This window comes from Miscanthus floridulus, chromosome 9, assembly GCF_019320115.1.
Source record: "Miscanthus floridulus cultivar M001 chromosome 9, ASM1932011v1, whole genome shotgun sequence".
Lineage (NCBI taxonomy): Eukaryota > Viridiplantae > Streptophyta > Magnoliopsida > Poales > Poaceae > Miscanthus > Miscanthus floridulus.
In genome coordinates, this window is record NC_089588.1 from 11798949 (window position 1) to 11820972 (window position 22024).

Consider the following 22024-nt stretch of genomic DNA (forward strand, 5'->3'; position numbering starts at 1 on the left):
TTGGGTCTTGGAGGACTGTCCTCGCACTCCTGATCCACAAAATTCTTGGCTCGTTTCACGTATTCACTACTACAGGAATCTTAACCGAGGCGATCAAAACTGATTTTTCGAGGCGGGCATCACAACTGCCACGGCCAAAAGGTCACGGTAAATCAGGTATTTACCGAGGCCGTTAAAATGCCCGCCTCGGTAAATTAAATTAAAAAAACAAAAAAAGAAAAAAGCCGCAGCCCAACTGGGCCTGGATCTAGGCCTCCCCACTGCTGCCCCTGCACGCTCCCTGCTGCCGCCCCTGCAAGCTCCCCGCCGGCGCCACTGCAGGCTCCCCGTCGCTCGATCCGCTGCCGGGGAAGCTAGATCCAGCCTCCGCGCGCTCCCTGCCGCCCGATCCGCCACCGGGGAAGCTGGATCCAGCCTCCACACGCTCCCCGCCGCTCGATCCGCCGCCGGGGAAGCCAGATCCAGCCTCCACGCGTGAGCCACCGCCTAATCCGCACCCGTCGGAGAGGGAGAAGAGGGAGTCGACGCCGAATCTGGCCTCCCCACCGGCGGATCTGGCCTCCCCATGCATTCCACCACCGGATCCGCGGAGCTAGGGAGGGAGAAGAGGGAGCCACCCGATCCGCCGCTGCTCCGCTCACCGGAGGTAGAGTGAGGCCGCACTGTCGAAGGGAGAGGGAGGCCTCGCCGCCACGCCGAGGGATGGAGAGGGAGGCCACGCCGTGGGGGAGAGGGGCGCTGTGGGGAAGAGAGCCGCAGTGGAGGAGAGGGGCGCCGTTGAGAGATGGAGGAGGTCGCGAGGGAAGGAGGGAAGTCACGAGGGAAGGAGAGGGAAGTCACGGTCGCGGTGCCGAGCGCGCCGCGGAGAGAAGGGCGCATCCTGCGGCAAAGAGAAGAGAGGGAGAGTGACTGTTAGGGTTTCTGATTTCATTTATATATTGGTGATGGTAGTGGGCTGGTGTGGGCTAGCCGGCTGGGCCTGATTTACCGAGGCGGTTGAGTTAGAATGCCCGCCTCGGTTAATGATTTACCGAGGCAGTTGTCTTAGGATGCCCGTATCGGTTAACAGGCATTAACCGAGGTGGTTTTGTTATATTGCCCGCCTCGGTTAAGCATTAACTGAGGCAGTTGCTGGGCCGGTTGCCCTGCCACGAATAACCGAGGCAGGCAACAGGCCCACCCGCCTCAGAGGCCATTTTGGAAACGCCTTGTAAAACTTTTTGTGTAGTCGTGATTCCTAGAGCGGATACATGTCTTGGTCTTGTTTTTGTCTTGCAGTAGGCGATGAGCTGACAAAGGCTACAAATGCTCGCACTCTTGAGAGCCCATGGTTTCATGAAGCATCTGAGAACCCCGGGGATGAACAAGAGGATTGCTACTTGCAATAGCCTCTTGTCACCGCCTGGTGGCCAGGACTTGCAGAAGACGTAGGGGTCGTTCGGCTAGTCTGAAACTTGGCTTGACTTCTTTTTTCAGTCGGAACAGTGTTTTTCTCTCACAACATTTTAGCCAGAACAGTGTTTTCAGCCAATTTCAGCCAAGTTTCAGGCCAGCGATCAGACTCGTAGATGGCCACGGTGACCTGAGACACCACAGTGAGCAGGTGCCTGCTCCATAGCTCATTGTCTTCGATGTTGTAAGCAGTGATGCTGTCTTGTCCGCCAAGGGGGAGTAGGAGGACGGGCACCCACATCACCTCTAGCATGCCAGCCGCGGCGCTGCGGCCGCCTCCTCCACCACCACCTTGATCCTCCTCATGATGGTTGAAGAGTGTGGCAAGGGCGTAGATGGCCACAGCATCACCGGCGAGGTATGCCATCCACGCTATGGATCTGGCCCATCGAGGAATAGCAAACCTACGCAACGAGGAAAAGACCAAGAGAAAGATTTGGATGGCCATGCTGCTGAGGACGAGGACGCGCAGCTGCGACTCCTCCCACCAGTGCACAGCACTCGTGAGGCCTCCCATCTCTCTCTCTCTCGTCTCGTCTGGTCGTCTCCCCCACAAACACACTGCACGCGCCGACACCAACGCCAAGTGAGGCCTCTCGTTGTCTCTTAATAAGTTTGCCTTAAGTTGAACTATTATAGGCTTGGCTATAAGTTTATAGACAAGAGTATGGTCGGTATCAGACAAGAGGATGATTTATGGCTTTCGTTTGTTCACCTCCAAATTAAAAGCACTCATGATTCTATTCCTTGCTTCTTTGTCACCTAAAATTTGAACAAGTAACGCATTGGTGCTTATGCTTTGCTTCTTTGTATCCTTACTTGTCTCTTGTCCAAAGCTTCATGCATGCATTCCATGAACTCCCGAGATAGCTCTTTTTTGTGAAGAATAAAGATGGTTGGTCCTCACTACATACCGTACACTACATACCGTAGGAATTGGTCTTTGTTAAAGACCAGGACAACAATTTGCCCAGCTAGCAGTACCCAATAATTACTAATAAAGAGAGAGAGACAGTCAGTCCTGACTCCTGAGACAGCTTTATTTACACACTGAAGAGCTTCAACACGAAGTTGGTTTACTGCTAATAAACGCTATATATTCCAGAGGTGACTCTGGCCGGGGAGAAGAAGACAATATTGTTTGCAAATGGACTGCTGATGGCCGGAGTGTACTAGCAGACTGCCAAATCGGTGTATGAAGCACAATTAGTTATTCTTTGTTTTTGAGATTGTTTTTCAAGCGTTTAATCACTCGATGACATCGATATAAAGGTACTATAAGCTATGCGCAGCACTGCAGCACTAATTCAGCTGCATGGGCATGTTCGCTTGAACTTATCAGCTAGAATCTACAGTACTATTCTCTCACAACAAATCAGCTTCAGTCGGCTTTTCAACCGGCTTTAATACCAGCCGAACAGACCGCCTCCAAGATATATATTGCCGCCATCCCTAAAAAAAGCAGCAGCAGTAACTAAGAACATTTGAGCTATTTCAGGATCAGGGGCCAACATACATACACGTGGAAAGTTTCCAATGTTTAGAGAAACGATAATGATATAATTAAGATGTTCGGATGCACGGACGCCTCACTCCGCTCACTCCCGCACGCGCCGCTCGCCTAGCGACCCTATCTGGTCGTCTCGTCCGTGCGGCCAGATGCTCGCTGCGTCTCCGTGCCCATCCGCCCACACCACTCTACCTAGCCGTCGCTGGTCCCCCTCAGCGCCACGCCCCCGCCACGCCATGCCCCATCTCCTGCGGCCTCCTCCATGCTGTCTCCCCGTGCTACCTCCTTTGCGTCGCATTCCCCACCGGGCCTAGACTACCTCGCCCACCTCCACCGCGCTGCCTCCTCGCCACGGCCGGCCTACTCGCCGCGACCGCCTCCACCAAGGTGGCACGCTGTGGCCGCCTCCACCGAGCCGGCGAGCCTCCACGATGGATGCTCTAGCAAGCAGGTGAGGGGGACGAGATTTGTGTGACGCAGCGCCCGCCAATGAGTTGCCCGTGTCACTGCAGCACGGCAAGGTCGATGCACCGCCGCGTATGCCTCCATTCGTCCAAGCAAAGCCCATGTTGCAAGAGTATATTTCAAGTGTTTCAGATGTTTCATCTGGATGTTGCAAGTGTTTCATCTTGATGTTGCAAAAGTAGATCGAAATGTTGGACGTGTTGCAATGGCTATACACGTATGTTTTAAGTTTATGTTCCAAATGTTTCATCTTGTTTTCCCGACGTATGTTTGCAAGTGTTTTATCTGGATGTTGCATATCTTTTCACACATATGAAGTGTTTTTCAGGTGTTTTTTGCAAGTATTTTATATGCATGTTTCGAGTGTTTTAACTATTTCGTACGTATGTTGTAAGTGTTTTATCTAGATGTTTTAAAAATAGATCTGGTGTTGCAGCTAATGTTTCAGATGCATATTTCATGTGTTTCATCGACCTTCAGACGTATGTTGCAAGTGTTGCATCCGGATGTTTCAAAAATAGATCGCATGTTGCATCTATGTCCTCGCTTTTCTATTGCCTCACCTTCGCCTCGGTGTCTCCTCCTCCTCCCAGTGCCGGCTAGGCATCCACCGCACCTCCCCCTCTTCTGGATGCTGGCATAGCCACCTGCTGTAGATGCTGGCCGCGTGCATGCGCCTGAGAAGCGAAGGGGCGCGAGCGGGGACTCTCCATGTGCAGTCGGGCGGCGCGGGTCCTGCATAGGCGGGCGCGGGATGCAGGTGCGTGGGGAGAGACGGAGTGCAGGCGTGAGCGTCCAGACGCGGGCGTCTGTCTAGACGTCCGGGCATTAGCACTGCTGTTAGAAAAAAAATGTATGTAATATACTTAGTGCTAAACTGCTACTGCCAGTAGTGCCTTTTCTATTGGGCCTTCCCCTCGAACATTTTGGGTCGGAGTCGGATTGAATAAGGGCTTGTTTGGTTTGTCTGAGTTCCGAAACATGAGCTTTCAAGATCCACTTTTGAAATCCCGTTTGGGTTGAAATGAAATGTTCTCTTGTTCCGTGTTCCTTCTAAATGTGCCATGAATAATATAATACTACTATCTTATTATTCCATCAAAACAACTTTTCTGCCCGTTATCAATTAGAGATAGACATTTAGGGCATATTTGTTTGGTGACCAAAACTTGCCATGTCTAACCTTCGGCAAACTGTGGCTGTCATAGAAAGTATGGTGAGCAAAATCGAAGCCGTGGCAAGTTTTGGCACGAAAATGAGTCTATGACATGTGGGACATGGTGCTAGAAAAGTTCGACGTGCCATAGCTGTGACAGTAAATCAAACAACTGCTGAAGAAACTGTGGCATGATCAACCTTTGGCATGACAAGCTTTGGTCTCCGACCAAACACGCCCTTACACAATCATTTAAGTTTGTATCTAGACCCACTTTAAGCAAGTTTTCTGCGTGAAACTGGTGGGACCACACCAATAATTTCATTGGGACCAAAACATCCTTGGTAAAATTGCAATACTTACAAAGGTGGATACATGTTTCCGGCTCTAATCTTCACAACTTAGCTTTCAGGTTAGGTCATGAGGTCAGCCTCGCTGACGTAGGTTCTTTGCTGTCACAAAACTTGTGTCTGTAGCATTACTGTACTAGTAGGGTCCAAGTGAAGAACATGGTATTTATACCGTTTGTTTCGCTGAAATTTGGCGGCGGCGGCTGCTGCTGCTGATTCGTTGTGAGAAAAAAACTTCGTTTTCTAAAAAGTACTGCTAAAATAGTGCTAAAAAACATAGCGTATGTTTCCGCCTTAGCTTCACCTTTTTTGTCCTCTCATTTTGGTTGCATTCTTTCTTTGATTTCAGCTTTAAGAATATAATATAATAGTAATTAACAAGACTTGACTGCACACTATATTTATGTCAGTACAGTACACTTGAACATCATGACTTCGCTTGAACTTATCAGCCCGGCTTATCAGCCATGGTACAGTGTTTTTCTTCCGCCAAAGTTTTATGGAGCTTATTATGATGTCCTAAGTGTGAGTTAAATGCTAATCCTATGCCAAATTTCTTTCATAGAATTTGTACTACAATATTATGATACTATCAACTCCAAATCCCACTTTAGAATCCTATGTACATGCAGTGCAGATCATTGCTTGGATTAGTCCAGTCTGGAACTGAACTTTGGACAAGGTGAACTGCACCACTGTGTCGTGTTCAGGTTGCATACTGAGCGGTGGTGATAAGTTGTCAGGCAAGATGAAAAACAACATTGCTTACCGACAGACAGTGATCGACCGCATCAGTGTTTAGAAAACCTATGTACTGTGACGTAATGGTGAGAATGCTTAGTGCTGGAATGGTGTAGGTGAATGTTGATCCTAGGAATGGGAGAAGTAGATGGTGAATTTTTTTTATTTGTTAGCTACAGTGTATGCAGTTTTTTAATCATGGAAGTGAGCAGGAGCTCTGAATTCATTCAGTGGAACCCAAGTACCCAACGCAAAGCAGTAGCAGTTTAAGCTGAAGCTAGAAGAAAAAGAGTGCCCGGCCCGAGGGAGTGGGCTTAGTTGGGCCGACGCCGGGCCATAGCCCAATAGCCAGAAGTGGCCCGTGAGCTAAAAGCAGAACGGACCCGGTTTCCTTCCCTCCTAATCTTGCCTGTAACGGAAACTACATTTCATCTGTGCCTCTGACATGTGGGCCGTCCTTCCTTCTCACACAAACAGGAGACATCGTGTCTGTGCCTCTGTCGGGTGGGCCATGCGTCCTCCTCTACTGGTTGCTTGCTTGCTGTACGTGTACATACATCGACGCTGTACAAAGACACTGACACACGCGTAGCGCGGGGAGGACGGACGAGGCGGAGCAGTAAAAACAGCATTTGCTTTTTCTACCCACCACTGCCTTTTCACCTTTCCTCCTCATCAAATCACATCACTGCTCCCTTCCCTTCCCTTCTCTTTTCAGTTCTCACCGCGCAGGCTCAACAGAGGCCAGGCCAGAGAGGCAGAGCAGTTCACTTCATCCACGCCCTGCCTTCGCTTCGTCGCCGGCCTGTGAGTGCGAGCAAGAACCACTTCGATCGGCGTGGGCGAGGGTTTCGCTGCAGCGCGAGTGCGATCGCCGCCTTCCGTCCTCTTCCTTCTTGGAGCAGTGCGGCAGTGGGGCTTCAGCACGCCAAGCGAAGCAAAGCGGATTCCAAGGTACGGACCGTACCACGAAACCCCAACCGCAGCATTTCCTTTCCCTTTGCTTCCCCCCGCTTTCTTGCTTGCTTGATCCGACGAGCAGCACAACACCATAAAGCTAGTGCCTTTCGTCTAGTCCGCACGAGATGATCTCTCGGATCCTTTTCTGCTCTGGTTGTAATCATTATGCTTCTTGGATGTATTTGGGTCGAACTACTTCACTCTTTAGTAGAAAAGTAGCGGTCTCGCTCGATCGATCATGCGCCGCGCTTGTTACCCCGAGGATTCGATTGGTTCGTGTGCGTCCGCTGATGATTCGAGGGTAGGATTTCCCTCATACTCCTAGCCTTCAGCCATTGCAGATGCAGGGCATTGATTCTGAAAAAATCGTGAATAGAGCAGGGTTTTGTGGGCAGGGGGATTTTCTCCACCCCCGAAGCATAAACAAAGACAGGGGTAATCTTTCGAAAAAGAAGCTTTTCTTTCTAATAAAGTAAAAAAAAAAGTACCCACGGAAATGTCCAAATTGCAAATAAAAAAAAAGGAAAGTAAAGGATATATTTTAACCCGAAACGGATATCTTTGTATCTTTTTTCTTTTTGTTATTTCTACTGAAATTCTTTGATTCACTTTTTGAATTTAAGTAACTAAACCCATTCTTAATTTTGGAATATTTTAATGAGAGAAATTGGAAAAATCCGGAATTCCAGTATTTTTTCTTTTTCTTATTTTGTTTTTTGAATTCCTTTAGAAAGAGATAAGAATAGGTTTGGTGAATCGGAAACAATTTTATAGAAAAATTGAACTATAAATTTAAACTAAAAATTGCAATTTCTTTTGTGTTGGGAGAACTGGGCATTGTACTGAGAGACATTGATTAAACTGCTGCGCATCATTTTGGTACTCATTTCCATGTACGAGTTCAGGGACTCGGCCTTCGTCTCTTGCTTTACCTCCATGTGCTAGTACATATCAACAGTCAGGAACCAGGGGTAGTCGAATTTGTTGGAGCTCATTACCAACCTTAACGACTCTGACCTTGTAATGTAGCTGCATACTACTCATCATTGAAATTCAGTTTGCATTATTATTATCATCACTAAATTGTGTAAAATGGGCCACTCCCAAAATATTTGTGCACCATGATATGAAAAAGAAAGTCTCAGTAAAGGTCATCTGCTCACTTTGATATGTAGATGTACCTAATTATTTTGCCTTCTTTTCTGTTGTGATGAATCAGAGAAAACAACTCTGAAAACTTACTGTTCAGCAAGTGAGATTTTTCTTGAACTGTAGTGTACAATAAGCTGAGTCGAATGATATGATAATACAAAATTGTAGTATCTGTATTTGCATTACAGTCATTTGATCTTTGCTTTCATGTTTAGAAAATAAGTAGTTGTGATTCCTGAACAACATTACCTTTTCTTGCCTCATGCATCAACCATGCAACTGGATACACATCAGCTTTTTTTGAGCTGATGTGTATCCAGTTGCATGTTTGATACACATCAGCTTGACAGTGCAGTATATTTATTCCTTTCCTTTGGTTTCTCATCTTGCTAGTATCAGTACAATGGTGGCGAGCAAATCCTCGTGGAGCCAGGTTGTAAAAAATACCAGGCCAACAAACCTGTCCATTCCCGCAAGAAACCTCAAACAGCAAGACCTTGGAGCTGTGATATTTGGTTGCACTAACAATACCATTGCAGAATGTCACTCACGACAACTTTTTGGTATGCTCTTGGTTTGTCTTCATCACAACAACTCTTCTCTAAGCTTTGTATTTACAAAACTGAGCTACCCCTTTAATGCATTTGGGCATATCAACTTGTTGAGGGATCCATTGACTTAGTTACCGTGTGTGTCATGTTTCAGGATTGCCAAAAGGACATATTTCATATGTACGAAACATTAAGGAAGGACTACCTCTCTTCCTCTTCAATTATGCTGATCGCAAATTGTACGGTATTTACGAAGCTGCAGGGAATGGCAAGTTCTGTCCTGAATCAAATGCATGGTCACATGATAGCAAGGGCAAAACAAGCTATCCTGCCCAGGTACAATCCCTGGTGTCTGTACTTTGAATGTCATCTTCTTTTTCACTCTCAGTAAAATGGCTTCTATATTCATGCCCTTTTATTTGTTTAGGTTGCAATGCGGGTAAGGGTGTGGTGTTTCCCGCTAGCAGAGAATCAGTTTAGAAATGCTATTATAGCCAATTACTATCAGAACACACCCGGCGTCCCTGGCCGGAAGCTCCATTTTTTCAAGTTTGAATTGGATCATGCTCAAACATGTGTTTTGATGGATATGTTTACTCCTTCTCCTTCTCCCCCCAACAATTTCTGGATGCCCCCTGCCGCAGCACCAGCTGATGATCATGGGAGAGAATTAGTGCTGTCACCTGGATGGGCACCAGAGTGTGAGGGGAACGATAACCTCAAATCAGAAAAGCTTGTAAAGTCATATGCAGACATAGTGAAGAAGAACAAATTCGAGGAAGTTGGGACACGAGATGTGGATGCGGAACATGCAAGCTCAGGTAATGAATCTTCTGGTTGCTTCGATGAACTGGATTGTCAATACACATCACCAGAGAGGGAGGACTATGCACTATCATATAGGGTGGTTCCAGTGAAACAACAACAGTACCCTGATAAGCAGGGAAAAATTCTGAGCTTTGATCAGGTGTTTCAAGGGTGCATGACTTTTCCTGGTCAGCAGTGGCATTCTGATTTTTATGCCAATGCTACTGAAACTGAAGATAATGATGCATATAGCTGCAAGTATGCCCAAGAAGTCTTAGATTATGATTTTTGTGCAATTCTGGATGGGAACTCTCATTTGCCAGAAACCTTAGATTCTGAAGTTGATAAGCTGTCCTTGGAGCATTCTTTGCTGGTCCAGTTATTGGACTCTGAATCATGCACAGAAGCTAAGGTCATAACTTTTAACTCAGCTGATATCTGCATCCCAACTTATCATCCTTGTTTTGTGCTTCAGTTCATTCAGTCTAGCGAACATGCTTAGTTCTTGTCTATCTATTGCAAAATTTCTCACAAAATTTTGTTTGTGCAGCTGATTGATGTAGTTAAAGAGTTATCTGGACGAATAGAGGTGATGGAGAAGAAGCAGGTCTCTTCTTTATGCTACAACCTCATGAAATGCCTTGCATCTGTTATACTGAGCCATGCAATCTTAAATTTATGGAAATGTTATATGCCAAAAAAAAAACCCCAGAAATTACACTTTGAATAGATGTGTTGATAACTTAGCATGACAATGTAGGAACCAAGAAAATAGAGCAAGCGACATTATGTTGAGTAAATCTTTGGGATAGCTAAATTTTGCACTCTAGAATGGCTAAATTTGTTATGTGGCACTAACAGGGAGAATCCATATGATGCTTGTAGTGTTTTTGGTTCACGGCTACCTAAAGAAATGGAAGAAGCAAGGCAGGATGAAATGAAAAGATTTTTCCATTATGCTTCTAAATCAGTCTCGCATCTGCTTAGTTTCTAATCAATCTTTCAGCTAGGATCTTCTATGATCGATTGTTCAACTTCTGTAGTCCACTATTTCAATATGGAAGTGGAGAAAAAGGATGCAATCCCAAAGTCTAGGAAAAACATCTCATTTCCTGGCAAAAAAGTTTTGGTGGTTAAATCTAACTTATGTTCAAAATGCAGGCTTGGTCCAACAAAGAAGTCAAACATTTACAAGGGGTGAATGAGAGGTTACTGAAAAGAATTGTTGAACTAAAGGGAACAGTTAAGACATTGAATTCTAAAATAGATCCTTTGACCCTAGATGATTCACTTAACCAGTTTGTAGAACAATGTTTGGGTTCAGAAGATGTCATTTATCTAGTTGGTGGTTTTGATGGCTTCTCATTTTTGCCATCACTAGACTCTTTTTCCCCTTCATTGGACGTACTAACACCCCTCAAACCAATGGCTGTTGGCAAGTCATATACCTCAACTGTTGCACTACAGGGCAAGATATTTGTTCTTGGTGGTGGTGATGGTGCTTGCTGGTTTGATACAGGTTACTACTTGGCTTCTAAGTTTAGTTCCCTCTTGAGCTCTCATATTTCAATCGCTGTCCTGATTCTGCATTTATCTTTTGGATGAAGTTGACTATTATGACCGAAGCCGTGATGATTGGTCCACATGCCCATCGTTGACTCGTGACAAGGGGAGCCTTGCTGGGGTTAGTGTCAATGGGAGAATCTATGCATTCGGTGGTGGAGATGGAACTGAGTGTTTCTCTGATGTTGAGATGTTTGATCCTACACATGGAAAGTGGATAAAGAATCAACCTATGCTTGAAAAGGTATCAGTTTCTACCATTCATTTGTTCTAGAATCTGAAAGCTTTTCTTCTCATACATTACTGAAGCACTTAGTAGAACATGCATAAATTTGCCTAAGACATGAACAGCTTGGGAAAATAATAACCATTTACTCATGGAAAACTGTGTAATTCTGCAGTGAAGAAAAACAGTTCCTGGTTCCATTTCAATTTGATGTACTGTTCTTTTTGGGAAAATATTTGCTTCTGACAGCTTGACTGACTTTGTCACACTGTTCTTCAGCGCTTTGCTCTAGCTGGTGTAGCACTAAATGGTGTGATTTATGCTGTCGGTGGCTTCAATGGTGTTCAATATCTGAGGTGCTGTACTTTTCCTGCCTGTGTTTAGTACCTGATTGGTTTAGTTTTGATCTGGTGGAAATACAACAGCTCATAAAACCTCCAAACATCTCAAAACAGTTAGTTAAACCTCATGTGGTGGCCTATTGTCGGGTATCAGTACTAGGAATACCTGGAAGAAGGAAACTGATGGCCATGAACGCTAACTCGCCCGGATGGTCAAGAGCGTATTTTGGTCTCGCCCGACCCTGAAGGTACGGGCTCCGTCTCGCCCGACCCCGAGGGTGCGGGCTCCGTGTCGCCCGACCCCGAGGGCCCGGGCTCCGCCTCGTCCTACCCCGAGGGCGCGGACTTCGCCTCGTGAGACCACTCGCAGGGGAATTCCGCCTCGCCCGACGGGGGTCCGTACCACCTCTAACCACTACGGGTCTAAGAGTACGAATCCAGGGTCAAACCTCTGACACCAGAAAGGGAGTAGGCGCGTCTTGACGTGAGCCGCGGCCACGATGGGCCATACCTGAGGACTCACGTCGCCAACAGTGTTGGGCGTGCCGGCGTTATGCTATCTAATCCCCATACGACTTCCGAGGGGGGTATCTGCTAACTATGCCGCCCGCCGGGACGGAATGGAGCGCCACGACCGACTGACGACGCTCGCGTATAGCACCAGTGATGAACAGGGTTGTGACATGAAGCCGTCCCCGTCATCATCTACAGGACTGGCGGGACCAGTGTAAAGGAGATGAAGGGCGCCGAGACCCTGGAGGCCTTCTTCCTCCTCGCTTTTCTCTCCCTCTCTCTTTCTCTCGTGTAACCTGCGTCTTCCCCTTCATCTATAAAAGGGGAAGCAGGACGCCCCACGAAGGGCGAAAGGGGCTCAACGAGCTCAACGAGACTCAACGCCCGTTTGTAACCCCTACTACAAACTAGTGTCGGTAACACGAGCAACAGCAGACTGGACGTAGAGACATTCCGCCCGAACCAGTATAAATTTTTGTGTCCTCCGAGCACACCATCCGGGCCAAACGCGCAGATCACAAATTTACTAGTCGGTGATTTGAAACACCGACACCTATGGTTTAGTGCAAATCTGAATAATCTGAATTATTTCATAAATGCTCATTAGTCTATTCTCTATTGCTATAATGGCGGTGATATTTGAAGTGAGAGGAACACAAGAAAACTCTTGTGCTAACTTTCTTATGTGTATTGGCAGCTCTGCTGAAAGACTTGATCCTCGGGAGCCTAACTGGAAAATGCTGCCAAAGATGAGTGCAGGAAGGGGCTGTCATACACTTACAGTGCTTAATGAGAAGATGTAAGTCACGTAACTCTTTCTTTTTATAATATATGTAGGATGTTTCTTTTGAAAAATATGCTATATAATGTGTGCCCAGCAAATGAAAGGGGGGGGGGGGGGGGGGGGGGGGGGGGGGGGGGGGGGGTGCATCAGGGTGTATACTATCCTTTGTTGATATAATTTGCCTTTGTATTTTGTTCCAGATTCTCGATTGGTGGATACGACACAGGGGCTAAAGCAATGGTGGCAACTGTTGAGGTGTATGAGCCAAGGATGCCATCATGGGTGATGGTTGAACCCATGAACTACACCAGAGGATACCATTCTTCAGCTGTGCTCGGTGGCTCAATATTCACCTTTGGTGGGGTGAAAGGTGAAGCAGATACAATCTTGGATGTGGTAAGTAGCAACGCCAAATGACAAATTTCTTATGGTGTCCATCTGGCTGTCAATAACTCAACTAAGCTGGAACCAAAATTCATAGATCCAAAATCATGTATATAGCTGCCAGGGCTTGATAGTGAGGCAGTCACTGAACTGCTATGTGTCAAGGGTCTGCCTGCATCAACTGCATATATTGAGTCTTGGCATGAAAGTGTACTGCATTTAAGTTGAGCACATATTCTTAGAACCTTAAGCACTTGTTTTTATTATTTTGCTTTCCTGTCCCTACTACATATACAATTTTGTTATCATGTCAGTGTCTAGTGCATTTTATCTGAACAAGTGAACATGAATTCTTTGGTTTCCTCAAGTAGCCTGTTTTGGTCGCTGTCATTTTTTTTCTGCATAATAATTGTCAAGTACGTGTCGTGGCTAACATCTAAGCATTGGTGTCATGGCGATTTGTCAGGTGGAACGCTACAAGGAAGGGTGTGGCTGGGTGACGACGGGGTTGAAGTCAATTGGCAGGAGATGCTACTGCTCAGCAATTGTTCTCTGAATGTAACTGCCTACAAAAGTATTGATATGGCGAGATAGTGTTACTTCTGAAAACCGAGTGAGAAGGAAACTGATATTAGGTAAAACTGAGGCGGCTCTTGAAGTCTTGCTTAGCCTGAACTGACGGCCAAGTGAGCAGGAAACGGATATATGTATTAGGTAAAACTTAGAAGGCTCTCGCTTAGCCTGAAGCGCCCTGAACTGACAGCAGTAGACATGGAGGCCTTCCTCCTCTTAGTTTCAATATCGGAACTGTAAAACATTGAGTTGTTAGTGTTGTCTGTGTCGAATCTGTCGATGACGCAGCAACACAGCATGCTATGCATCATGCATGACAGAGTTGGTACTGAACTAGTGTAGAACGTGACTCCATTGATGAATATCCAGTAGCCCTGTGATGGCCATTTGATTTGGCTCTGTATGTTGAGCTTTGGCAAAGCAGCTTTGCTCCTTTGGTTCCAGCTAGTTACGACTAGAACTTACAGTTACTGAATAATGCGGTGGAATGCAGGATAAATGGAGATATTTACATATGAATACTCTGCTACTCCGGCCGGGACTGGCCCGCCCGGTTACAGAGTTGTGCCGTAACTGATGACACGGTAAATGAGATACAACAAAAACTAGCCGTCGGATCTACCATGAACTCTACACATCGAATACGGAATGCCCGTTCGCTCTAAAAACTTGCGGCCTTGTCATTCAGGAAACACCTTCTTCAGTTAACTGAAACTGCACGAGTCCATTCAGTTTCAGCCTGACACAGCTGCAGCACTGCTGCTGGTAGCTGCTTTTGTGTTTGGGGCCGTTCATAACTGCATTCAGCGATCACTTACACCAAGGCAGGGAGCAGGCAGCTAGTGCACGCACCAGACGTGTCTCCGTCTCATCTTTGTCAGCCAAACGCCCGGCGGTCCCAATGCAACGTGTCTTGTGCGTGCATGCGCATCTGCTGCTTTCGTTGCGGGGGGGGGGGGGGGGGGGGGGGGGGGGAGGGGGGGGAGAGAGCCGTTTTGCTGCCCCCACTCACTCCCACGGTCCCACCTGCGCCTAGGAGTATATATATACGCGATGATCGGCAATCAGGCAGCCATTTCCATTGATGCATTGCATTGCTAATCAGTGGTAACCAAACCACGCCACCAGAACCACGATGCATCCTCATTTGCATGCTCCCTGCTGCATGCCTATCGGCCTCTCAGAAACAGGTAATCATGCATCCCTCTCTCTCTTTAACTTTGCAGTTCTGAATTCTGATGAGCATGATCCACATACATGTCCCGACCTCCATTCACAGCTCTATATATGCCGTTGATTCAGTTTACATCATTTTAATCTTGCATTGTTGTCCAATTCCAGCCGTTGTATGCAACTGCCAAATCTCACCCCTAAATTTCTATATGGAAAAATGGTGAAGTGTAGGAGTGAAATTAATGGTTAAATAGCAAAAATGTTTTCCTCTCCCATCTTTTCGTTTATATTACATTTTATTATGAAAAAGAAATCTACAATACTTGAAGCTGCTGGTTGTGCGTTAGCAAAACAGAAATGTTCTCCATCCTCCCTCACATGTGTTTTGTTGTTGGACTGTAGACGACGCAGGCACGATGCAAGCGGAGAGAGGACTCAGTTCTTCGGTAATCCAGCACCTATCCCTCATGACCGTATGCTACATCTACACAGTCCTCTCATTGATGTAGAGATGTAACGTACGGTCATAGGTGTTGGGTGCTGTTGTGGCCGTTAAACACACCTTCAATCACCATGGCCGCCAGCCTCTTGTCTTGGAGAATAAATCTGGTATAAATACAGTTGTATGCTTTATTTATCTTAGACTAACAGATTCTATTAGTTTCGGTTTTATTACCTTGTTTTGCAGAGAGAGAGGTGCTCAGGATACACATGAAGTTACACTAAAGGGAGCAAAGGCAATTAGTTCTTGGTGCAATCGAACATGAGATGGAATTCAAATATGATGTTGCAAACAACTTCAAATGCCAAATTAGAAAAGAAGTTTTAGCTCATATACATGATCTATCAACTATGATTAGGCAAGTAGATACAAACACACTATGTTCCTGCTAGGTGCTAGCTAGATTGACATTTTGCCGGCGGGTGCCGGCCTATTGTTCTGTAATATTGTTGTACTATAATGTGTAACTTACTCATATAGACGGTCGTGCCTACCCTGCAGCTATCTTGTACGTGGCATGACTGAAAGTACAACGGATGCCATATTTTTCATAAGTCATCGTTTAATAATCTTGTAGCCCTTCAAATTAATATACAACATTCTTTTCGACTTATGTTTGATATATCACTTTGTACCCTAGCTCGTGGCAGAAATGAATTAGTTAGTCCTCACAAGCCAACCTAGATGCTGCTTATGACCGGGAGCAATAATAATGTGCCGACGTGATTCCTTCTCTAAATGTTGGAAAAGTAACAAATTTGACAGCTAGTTCTATGCCTTAAAACCTGAAATGACATTTTCCCTACAGAGAAGGGGGAATTATATTTAAACTTACACAGTACATCCCTAAATTATATATGAAAAAAATCTCATCTAAAATTAAAAACAATATCCTATTAAAGTTCTTCCATCCTCTCCATTTTGGTTGATGTAGCCACTGTTCTAATAGATGAACAGTGCCACCATCTAACATTGAAGTCAGGGTACAAGACAAACCTCTTGCTGAATTCACCGACCTGTGCGGATCGAAGCCGGCAGCTGTTGAGACTCGCGGTCTCAGACGGCGAGGAAGTGGTAGGGGCCTCCGCCCGATGAGTGCAGTAATCGTGCGGAAGCTTTGGAAGGGATGGCACGGCAAGTGGGCGTGTAAGGGAGTGACGCGTAATGCTGTGGTTTCATTAATACATTCACCAACCTTTTTGTATTGTTACAAGTGTCCCCTATTTATAGGGCTCAACTACCGCCTTTGCTGTATTTACAGCAGTGTCCCTCAACTGCTACAATACATTCTAGGATCATTCCTCTACTTGCTCTTCGTCTCGGGGGTAATCTTGCCACGCCGCCACCAGATATTGGGCCTGCGTGACCAACCGGCCCAGCGGACCTCAGGATTCGTTGATGGGCCTTTGGACCTTCGTCGTCGTTCTCCGCCCTATCTAGCCCTAGGCTTTCGGCGATGAACCCTCGGGCCCCCACCTGCGGTCTCCGCCTCAGGTACGCCGAAAGCCACCGACCTCCGACGCCCGGTTCAGTCGTGCTCCTGCTTGGGCCTCCGCCCGTATGAGCAGAGGCCGAACCGGAGCGCCAGCGCCGTCCATGAGCGCCTTCCTTTGCTTACCTGCACACACATATTAGACGTTGGCATTTGATTAGCCTATCAGTGGGGCGGCCTCCACCCTCTTCGCCCGGAGGTGCCTGCGCGCCTAACGGGCGGAGGCTGCGCCGAGGTTGCACGCAGCGTCCTGTGAGCACAGTCTGAGAAACTATCATCTTTCTAGGGTTAGGGTCTGGAGGCATGGTGGCTGGGCCTTCGCTTAGGTGATCGGTCGGAGACGTCTCTACGAACTGCTGACCACGTAGGTCTCCGCTACTCTCGGAGGTTGTGTTACAACAGTTCCCCCCTTTTGAGACCACGGTCCGCCTGAGCGTGTCGTGAGCTCAAAGCGCCTTAAGCGAGGACGTCCGTGGGGGCGGAGACTGCGCGTGGTCATGTCTCCGACCGATCCCCGCTGGTTCCCCCCTGGTCCGCTCTGGCGCGGCCGCTGGTCTTGTTAAGGTTGCCGTTGGGCTACAAATCTAGCCGTTGTGCAGCTTGCAACTTATACAGGGGTTACCGTTGGGCGGTGGGCGAACTATCCAGAGATGACCGTTCAGCGCCAGGCGCACTATCCGGGGGTGACCGTTGTATGGCGAGAGCCGAACCGCCCACCCGCGACCTATATAAGGGCGGTGTTGGTGGCGGGGTCCCCCCCCCCCCCCGCACGAGTCATTCGTTTTCGTTGCAACGCCAGAAATCGTTCTCTGCTTTCTTTGCTTTTGCTTGAGCTGCCTTCGCGCGTTCCTTCTTTCCGCTTGCGCCTTCCTCCCAGGTTACTGCCGCGGTGGCTTTCTTTTCCGCCTTCGCCCATACTCGTCGACCCGCCTTCTTCGGACCCTATCGCCACCTTCTTGGTGTTAGGGTAGGCAGCTGGAGTGCGGATTTTGAAGAGTGCATGGTTGCCTCCGCTCTGCGCTGGAATTTGAGAAGCTGGTGGAGGAGGATTTGGGGAGTGTCTCTGCCTCTGTCGGGGACCTGATCGCTGCAGATCCCGGAGATATGGCGATTAAGTCATGGGATTTCAGCCCCTCGTCCATTACTGATGAGGCGGTTGCGGAGATGTTGAAGGAATCTTGTTTTCCTTCTTCGAGGGTAAAAATCCCTCTGCCTGGCCAGACTGTTCCGGAACCGGAGGAGAGATATGTGGTGGTGTTTTGGGACTTCTTCACCTGTGGCCTCCTCCTTCCTTACATCCCCTTCCTCCACCTGGTGTTGGAGACCTTCAATGTCTAGCTCCATCATCTGACTCCTACTGCCTTCCTCATGCTCAGCAAATTCTGCTGGGCGTGTGTTTCTTATGGCGCCGAGCCAGATGTGGACACCTTCTGCGCTTACTACGAGCTGCAGAAGTAGCCAAAGAAGAAGAAGGAGATGCGGGAGGGCAAGGAGGTGGAGGTGATCTACCAGTATGGTAGTTGCACCTTCATGTCAAAGAGGAACCAAGGCGTAGACTGCCTGGAGATTTCTTTTTGCCAGAAAGGCAAATGGGACCATGGCTGGCTTGAGGAGTGGTTTTACGTGAAGACCTACGGGGTCCGTAGCACCACCGAGGATGGTGAGGAGGTCGCGGAGTATCCGTTGTCCTCAAGAATGGAGGTGATGGCGCCGCATACGCGCTTGGAACCGCCGAAGGCGGTGTCACCGGCGAGGGAGGCTTGTGACCGGGCCTTTGCGTTGGCATGCCGCTACTCCGGGGGCCGTGATCTGGTGGAGGAGATTATGGCCTCTGACTATTGGCCCCTGAGAAGAGACAATTCATCCTTTCGGCTTGAAACAGTGGCGGTTCCCGTTTTTGGGCCAGAGGCCGGGATCCCGTTCCCCCGCTTCGGCCAGTCTTTGGGGGAGGGGTGACGGAGGACAGTTTCGTCTCCGAGGTTGAGGAAGCCGCCATCGGGTTGGTCGGCAAAATTTCCGAGCGTGAGTACACGTCTCGGAGAGCCATGGCAGGCACCATGCCACGGCTCAATCGAGTTTTTGAGGAACTCAGGATCGTCTACCGAGAGCGCGAGGTTCCCACGGAGGTCCTAGCTTCGATTGACAAGAAGAAGAAGGCCTCCGTGAAGAATGTTACGGCGGAGGCTGAGTCCAAGAAGAGGAAGGGCGCCTCTGTTGCTCGGGCGCCTGTGAAAAAGAAGATGAAGAGCGTTGCTCTGGTGATGGCGGCAGCCACGTCTTCGGCCGGTAGAGCAGGCGTTGCCTCCACCGGCAGTGAAGACATTCAGAGCTCCTCCGTCCCATCAGTGGACGTGCGGGTCATGAGCAGCGGGGATCGCAGCTCTCCTGGAGCTCCGGTGCGCCCTGTTTGCGGCGCTGTGAGCGGTGCGGAGCAGCTGGAGGCAAGCGCTACTCCGGCACGCCTGTTGCACGATGCTGGGAGCAGTGCGGAGCGGTCGAAGGCAGGTGCTCATCCGTCGCGCTCCTCGCGTGGCGCTGTGGGGGGTGCCGAGCGTCCGGAGGCCAGCGCTGCTCCGGCGCGCTCCTTGCACGGTGCTGCGAGTGTCACCGAACAGCCGGAGGCTAGCGCCGCCGATCCTATGCCCGACATTTTTGGCGGGCTGTATTCAAGTTCTAAAGAGGGCGCGGAGGTCGTCTTGCAGCACGCTCCTTCGTCTCCCACCGTTGTTGCGCCTTCCCCCATGCCAGAGGCCGACGTCGGGCAGCCGGAGGTCGTGCTTGCTGAGCAGGCCCTGGCGGCTCAGTCTTCTTTGAGCCCTCCGCCCGCCAGGCCACGGGCTAAGGAGAGCCAGCCCTTTGGGCCTTCGCCGCATGATAGGGAGGAGACTTCTGCCCAGGGGGCTCGGCAGGTGGCCCAGCCTGGGCTTTTTATGAGTAAGTTTGTTTGGCGCACATTTTTGTGTTTACTGTCTTCGCCCGATTTATTTGTTTATGTATTCTACCAAGTACTAATACTATGTACTTGTTGCTTTGTAGGTGATGTCATGGCTGGACTCCTCACCCCGGAGGAGCGAGCGGCCGCTGCCAGCGTCAGGTTTGGTCCGGGGCAGCCGGGGCCGATGGCGCCGGTTCCGAGTGAGTATAGAGTATCTTTATCTTACTCGTCTTTTGGCCTGTTGTTATTGCCTATTTCTGATCGGCCCTCTGACCTGAGTTGTTGTTGTTGTTTTTTTTGCTACGCAGGCTCCTCCGACACTTCTATCTTAGGTTCAAAAGAGTGCTATCTTGGGGTTCTTGGAGACGTCGGAGGTTGTCTCTGGCAGTTGGTGTATTTATTGTGAGATTTGCTTTTCTCACCTTATGATTTTGTGTTTGTTTGTTCTTCTTTGAACAGATCGCTTCAAACAGTGTCTGAGGGACATGGATTTCTTCCAACTTCTCCGTATTCATCTAGAACACCAGAGCTTGGTGCGTCTTTGGCGGTTTGCCTTTTTTGTTGTATGTTCGCCTTTAGACTTGCTTTTGTTTCTATTGCTGATCGCCTTGGTCTTCTTCTTTCTAATCGCAGGGGTATCACACGGCCGTTGTTATGGAAGAGCGCTGCACTCACGAGATCTCCGACCGAGATACTGCGATTGAAGCGCTCAAGGTGGAGAACAAGCGCCTGGAAGGTGAAAATGGGGGTTTGGCCAACTCCCTTGCAGCTCTCCGCCTTTCTCTAGTGGAGAAGGAACAAGAAAAGGAGGCTTTGAGGGCCGATCTCGCCAAGGCCCGGGATGCAGGAGCTTTGTCCGCCGAGCAGGCCCGTACAGGGGGGCCGAGGGTCTCCGGCGAGAGCTGGCCTCTGAGAAGGAATTCGCAGCTGCGGTGGGGAGCAGCTGTCTTTGACGACGAGGCATTGGACTCGGTCAAGGGGGTCCTTGCTGCAAACCGTTAGCCATTACCGGGCCATAGTTGCCGAGTTCGGAGGTGAAACCTCCGCTCCTCGGAGGAAGACACGGCGTCTACGCCCTCACCTCCTGGCTAAAGCGTCACCTTGCGAAGCTCCCCGGTCTGATCAATGGCTGCACGGACTATGGGGCGCTGGCGGGAGTAGCGAATTACGCTAAGCTTTTTGGTGCACGGCGGGGTTGTACGCATTACCGAAAGTATTCCGAAGGAAGCGCTGCTGGGTCTGGAGTAGCTGGTGAGACTTCTACTTGGTTTGTGAAAAACCTTGAGAAATTTCATTGGGTACTTTGGGCTCATTTGGGAGACCTGCTGCCCGGAAACTGGTGGAGGAGGAAAAGAGGGCGAAGGTATTTCTAGTCTTTGTAGCCGCTATTTTTCTCTCCTTGCTTTTGTGAAGCTGCGAAGGCTTTCATTGCCTGTGCCACTGATATTTTAGCCTGTGCTACAGGATGCGTAGAAAAGTCTTGCGGGCAGGCCTCCGCCAGTTCCGCGCTCGGCGACCGCGGGCGACGCCTCCGCCACCGCTGGTGCTCCGGTGGGCGCTACGATTAGCGGTGGTGATGGTTGGAGGCCGCAGGCGCCGTCTCCGCCCACAGTTGATGCGGGCTCCGTTCCAGGGACTTCTGCTGCGGCTGAGATGCTGGAGGTCTAGGCTCTTTCTAGGACTTAGCTATTTTGACTTGTATATTGTAGTCTAGTTGGACTCTTGTAATAAAGTTTCTTTGTTCTGAATGATTTTATGGAAAATTTTGACCTTGCGTAGGTTCGAATCAGGAGCCTGTGCAAGATGTTGCGCCTTTGAGTCTCTACAACAATGGTATTTATGTGAGCGGAGAGCTTTGGGAGTATTGGCGTTCGACCTTTCCCCGCAGCGTTGCGCACGACGTGTTTGAGTCAGTTAAGTTTGACATAGACAACGAGCGTGCTGGGTTTACTCGCGTGCTTTCTTGGCACGGACCTCCGCCACAATAGTTTGGATTTTATTGTAAGTTTGTGTCCTGTAAGAATGCTACTTGACGTTTTATGGAATACCAAACAGGTTCACTTTCTTGATTGTTTGTGCGGGGGCTTATGTCTGTTGTGCTAGTTTACATATCTCATCTAGTCCCGAGCTTGCACACCGTGGGCCTTTGCTTGGGCGAATGTGCGCAATACAGAGGTGGTGGCCAGGACCTCCGCCCCATGTTCTCTCCTTCTCTGTGCTTGCTTGATGGCCGGGGTAGGAGTGCTGGCATTTTTTTGGCTGGCGGAGGCGTACTTGAAGTTCGCCTGGCGAGGGTTGCTGAGTCGGTGTGGGATCCGATAGGAGGTTTGGTGCGGCTTGTGCATGAGGCAGAGACTTTTGGTATTTGTTTAGCTGGGTGTTTTAGCTGTCTGG

General features: G+C 48.7%; 4 protein-coding genes across 5 annotated transcripts; 2 read left to right on the top strand and 2 right to left on the bottom strand.

The window, feature by feature from the left end:
* Nucleotides 1–247: 247 nt before the first annotated feature.
* Nucleotides 248–571, bottom strand: LOC136479235 (glycine-rich protein 5-like). Its single transcript, XM_066477169.1, has one exon. The coding sequence runs from the start codon at nt 569–571 to the stop codon at nt 248–250; it is 324 nt and encodes a 107-aa protein (XP_066333266.1).
* A 544-nt stretch (nt 572–1115) lies between these two features.
* On the bottom strand, nt 1116–1969 carry LOC136479236 (uncharacterized). The gene is made up of 2 exons (XM_066477170.1): nt 1571–1969; nt 1116–1433 (listed from the first exon to the last, which is right to left on the bottom strand). The coding sequence occupies exons 1-2, from the start codon at nt 1967–1969 to the stop codon at nt 1116–1118; spliced, it is 717 nt and encodes a 238-aa protein (XP_066333267.1).
* Nucleotides 1970–6378: 4409 nt separating this feature from the next.
* Nucleotides 6379–13913, top strand: LOC136483423 (uncharacterized). 2 transcript variants are annotated; one of them, XM_066480492.1, is made up of 11 exons: nt 6379–6628; nt 8180–8349; nt 8492–8673; nt 8765–9556; nt 9695–9751; nt 10306–10663; nt 10752–10951; nt 11213–11289; nt 12485–12586; nt 12772–12967; nt 13422–13913. In XM_066480492.1, the coding sequence occupies exons 2-11, from the start codon at nt 8190–8192 to the stop codon at nt 13509–13511; spliced, it is 2214 nt and encodes a 737-aa protein (XP_066336589.1). In that variant the 5' UTR covers nt 6379–6628; nt 8180–8189; the 3' UTR covers nt 13512–13913. The 2 variants fall into 2 exon arrangements, with proteins under 2 accessions (XP_066336589.1, XP_066336590.1); XM_066480493.1 differs by having other exon boundaries at nt 8186–8349.
* A 4827-nt stretch (nt 13914–18740) lies between these two features.
* Nucleotides 18741–20632, top strand: LOC136479237 (uncharacterized). Its single transcript, XM_066477171.1, has 4 exons — nt 18741–19629; nt 19732–19830; nt 19939–20021; nt 20264–20632. The coding sequence occupies exons 1-4, from the start codon at nt 18741–18743 to the stop codon at nt 20630–20632; spliced, it is 1440 nt and encodes a 479-aa protein (XP_066333268.1).
* The last annotated feature ends 1392 nt before the right edge of the window (nt 20633–22024 follow it).

Excerpts from the sequence above, each read along its gene's own strand:
- LOC136479236 (XM_066477170.1), bottom strand. The coding sequence starts at position 1,969 with ATGGGAGGCCTCACGAGTGCTGTGCACTGGTGGGAGGAGTCGCAGCTG. Across the intron at positions 1,434-1,570 it reads TGTCTCAGGTCACCGTGGCC|CCCTACGTCTTCTGCAAGTC; the intron begins ATCTACGAGTCT and ends TAGCCGAACGAC.
- LOC136483423 (XM_066480492.1), top strand. The coding sequence starts at position 8,190 with ATGGTGGCGAGCAAATCCTCGTGGAGCCAGGTTGTAAAAAATACCAGG. Across the intron at positions 8,674-8,764 it reads AAACAAGCTATCCTGCCCAG|GTTGCAATGCGGGTAAGGGT; the intron begins GTACAATCCCTG and ends TTATTTGTTTAG. Across the intron at positions 10,664-10,751 it reads TGCTTGCTGGTTTGATACAG|TTGACTATTATGACCGAAGC; the intron begins GTTACTACTTGG and ends TTTTGGATGAAG.
- LOC136479237 (XM_066477171.1), top strand. The coding sequence starts at position 18,741 with ATGGCAGGCACCATGCCACGGCTCAATCGAGTTTTTGAGGAACTCAGG. Across the intron at positions 19,630-19,731 it reads CCAGCCTGGGCTTTTTATGA|GTGATGTCATGGCTGGACTC; the intron begins GTAAGTTTGTTT and ends GTTGCTTTGTAG. Across the intron at positions 19,831-19,938 it reads GCCGATGGCGCCGGTTCCGA|GCTCCTCCGACACTTCTATC; the intron begins GTGAGTATAGAG and ends TTTGCTACGCAG.
- LOC136479235 (XM_066477169.1), bottom strand. The coding sequence starts at position 571 with ATGCATGGGGAGGCCAGATCCGCCGGTGGGGAGGCCAGATTCGGCGTC.